Genomic DNA, 3,715 nt, shown 5'->3' on the forward strand with positions numbered 1-3,715 from the left:
GGGTGCCCACGGGGTGCTGGGGTGCCGGGGTGTAAGGGTGCCGCGGTGCCGGGGCGCAGGGGTGCCGGGGTGCCGGAGTGCCAGGTGTAAGGGTGCCGGGGCGTCAGGGTGCCGGGGTGTCGGAGTGCCGGGTGTAAGGGTGCCGGGGTGTCGGGGTGCCGGGGTGCCGGAGTGCCGGGTGTAAGGGTGCCGGGGTGTCGGGGTGCCGGGGTGCCGGAGTGCCGGGTTTAAGGGTGCCGGGGTGTCGGGGTGCCGGGGTGCCGGAGTGCCGGGGTGCCGGGGTGCCGGAGTGCCGGGTGTAAGGGTGCCGGGGTGCCGGGGTGCCGGGGTGCCGGAGTCCCGGGTGTAAGGGTGCCGGAGTGTCGGGGTGCCGGGGTGCCGGAGTGCCGGGTGTAAGGGTGACGGGGCGTCAGGGTGCCGGGGTGCCGGAGTGCCGGGTGTAAGGGTGCCAGGGTGCCGGGGTGTCGGGGTGCCGGGGCGTCAGGGTGCCAGGGTGCCGGGGTGCCGGGGTGCCGGGGTGCGGGGCGCAGGGCTGCCGGGGTGCCGGGATGGCCTTTGTTAGTATAACAAACATGAACACTACTACCACATCTAGGGAATAAGAATTCAGTTATTTTTAGCCGACACATCGCTATATGGTTGTATCCGTGATGACTGATTGCTGAGTGAGTGAGTGAGGGAGCGAGTAACGCTTTTATTTTAGCAATGTCTAACGTCGGGGAACACCATTAAAAGCTTCACACGTGCACTACCATGCCATGCGCTTTAACGGTTCCACGAGGCAAACTCACCATTTTTACTCGTATCTCGGTTAGTTTAATGGGTGTTCAGGGTCAAATCTCAGATTAATAATAAACACAACTGTGTTTCACGACATGTAGTCCTTGTATAAATCGCGGTGTTGCATAACTACCACATGTACACACCTCCATGCATGGCAGTGCCACACATGACATTCGGTCGCCTATATACACACCCCATCAGTGTTCACTGCTTTACAGGGAGCACGGGTGGCCCAGTCGTCTAAGGAGCCGCGATTCGCTGTGCACAGTTGCGTCCCTTGGGCACGCCAGAAACCTATGATTGTGGGTTCGAATCCCGGTTCGCCCAGATTATTTTTCTAGGTTTGTCAGCACCATACCCGTGCTCGTGGGTTTCACCGAAGTGGTAAACGTCTCAGACCTGCATCACTTCGGGCTTTCCTCCCACATTAGGCTTAACGCCGCGATATAACTGGAATATTGTTAAAAGCGGCGTTAAATCCAACTCACCCACTCACTCACTCACTGATTTACATGACCAGATATATCAACGGGTCATTGCACATCCCATCCTGCCGGGTACCCACTCACTGCTGGGCGAACCGGGGTATATTTCGAAAGAAGTCTGTCGTCTAAGAAGACACCACACGACGTTTATAACCTGAGATTCTGTGTGGGGAAAATACCAAAATATCAAGTCAAGCTTTCCGAGCGCGGTCACCTGTATTTTTATTATGATAGTTAGTAAACAATGTCTCATCTTACCTTAAACAAACGACATGCAACTGAATCAAGTGAAACAGTTTTTATCATGTTATTAAATGGATGTTTGACATTCGGAACACGCACCAGCGACGAGGAATTTTTAATATATTATTTAATTCACATTGCAAACAAGGACGGCTTCAAATCTGTCATCCACCCACTCTCCGCCGCCAGCGTCGTACCAGCATGATTTGTGACACAGTGTGGACTATACACAGGGCCACTTGCCACCACATTAATACGATAATGCACTCCCTTCTCGGGCTTATTCCATAGTGCGGTAACACAAGACATAAGTGTGTCTGTTACAATGGAAGTAGAGAGAATGAACTTCAGTTATCACCGCACTCAGCAGTATCCCAGCTTTGTCAGGGCGACCTGCAAAAATGGAATCTGGTCCATGCGAACTAGGAAGTGAAGTCACAAAATATCAGTACGTGCGTTCGATTAGTCAAATTTGAGTCAACCGGGGTTGTCAATTTGGGTTGACTAGAATCAACCTGAGTAAAACAGCGTTAATCAAGGATAACTAAGGGCAGTGCCCAAAATAAAACGCATAAAACGCAACCTTGGTTATAATAATGGCTGCTAGGAGATGGGGAAACAGGACAGCCATGTGTATTGCTATAACACACATCTGTGAGAGGTTAACGACTGTTTCACAGCTTGACAAAGCCGTCATTGTACCTTTTTCTATTTAATCCTTCTAAATGACTAGAAAATTAACAATAACGCGCAGAACATCTAACGAGATGCAACATCATCATCATAGTTGCATTATTGATTTTAAAGTTTATTGTTTGTTGTTTAACGCTGTTTGGGACTGTCAAGGTCATGTCGCCGATGTGGAGGACGATCTGTCCTAAGCATGTATGATGACATGTCCTCGCCGTTTGTTTGTTTGTTTGTTTGTTTGTTTGTTTGTTTGACACCGACGTAGCAATATTCCAGCTATATGACGGTGGTCTGTTAATAATCGAGACTGGACCAGACAATCCAGTGATTGACATCATGAGCATCGATCCACGCAATTCATGCATCAACCAAGTCAGCGAGTCTGACCACCCGATCCCGTTAGTCGCGTCTTATGACAAGCAAAGTCGCATTTTACGGCAAACATGGGTTGCTGAAGACCTATTCCGACCCGGATCTTCACGGGTCGATTCTAAAGTATTTATATCAACAATCGAATTAATACCAACAACGAAAGTGAAATTTCCCTGATGCATATCAGAATACATACATACTATCAATACCTGGTTAAATTTATTCATTAAAATTATTATATTCATGACTGAATCAATAAATGAAACTAAATAGCTTTAACGATGACGTAACTTGGAGTGACCAGAGCGCCACATCCCACGGGTTCAGTTAGTCAACCTAGGTCAACCGAAGTGTGACGTTAATCAGTTAACGTGAATTAACATTGGCCAACCAAGGTTGACTTGGGCTCACCTGGTTCGTCGAGGGTGGCCCAGTCGTCTAAGGCGCCGCGATTCGCTGTGATGAGTTGCGTCCCTTGGACACGCCAGAAACCTATGATTGTGGGTTCGAATCCCGGTTCGCCCCGATTATGTTTCTAGGTTTGTCAGCACCATACCCGTGCTCGTGGGTTTCACCGAAGTGGTAAACGTCTCAGACCTGCATCACTTCGGGCTTTCCTCCCACATTTGGCTTAACGCCGCGATATAACTGGAATATTGTTAAAAGCGGCGTTAAACCCAACTCACTCACTCACTCACTCACTCACTCACTCACTCTTCCGACATGGTCATGTATTGGAACTGTGACCTAGCATTACAACACGGCGTTTGGAACATCTAGCAATTTGCCAACGATCTAAACTGCCTGGTGAAAAGGTATACAATTGAAAATTAGATTTGAACAAAAAATTACAAACGTTATCAAAACTTTACAAGGCTGAACAAAACTGATGATAGCTGTGATACCCGTTACTCTTTTTTAGTGATATAAAACATGTTTTTGTAGCTCGCTTCCTTCTGTGTGGTCAAGTACGAACTGCTGGCCATTCCGAAGATGTCCCGCCATACCTTCAGATGAATCACTATCGAAAAACCATTTATTGTTTGTTTCATTTTAACCACAATCAAACATTGGTGTGTACTTTCTTTTGTCCGACAGTTTACAAGGAATTAACGATTACTTATCCCCAGTGGTTTAAAGAT

The 3,715-nt window shown here is 48.3% G+C and overlaps 1 protein-coding gene across 1 annotated transcript; it reads right to left on the reverse strand.

Moving 5' to 3' along the window:
• Positions 1 to 227: 227 nt before the first annotated feature.
• Positions 228 to 3,298, reverse strand: LOC125380974 (cornifin-B-like). Its single transcript, XM_048396763.1, has 2 exons — positions 3,288 to 3,298; positions 228 to 591 (listed from the first exon to the last, which is right to left on the reverse strand). Exons 1-2 carry the CDS (start codon positions 3,296 to 3,298, stop codon positions 228 to 230), a joined length of 375 nt encoding a protein of 124 aa, XP_048252720.1.
• Positions 3,299 to 3,715: the final 417 nt, after the last annotated feature.

The sequence above is a fragment of the Haliotis rufescens genome, unplaced genomic scaffold, assembly GCF_023055435.1.
Source record: "Haliotis rufescens isolate VD_foot unplaced genomic scaffold, xgHalRufe1.0.p SCAF_16, whole genome shotgun sequence".
In the NCBI taxonomy this organism is placed as follows: domain Eukaryota; kingdom Metazoa; phylum Mollusca; class Gastropoda; order Lepetellida; family Haliotidae; genus Haliotis; species Haliotis rufescens.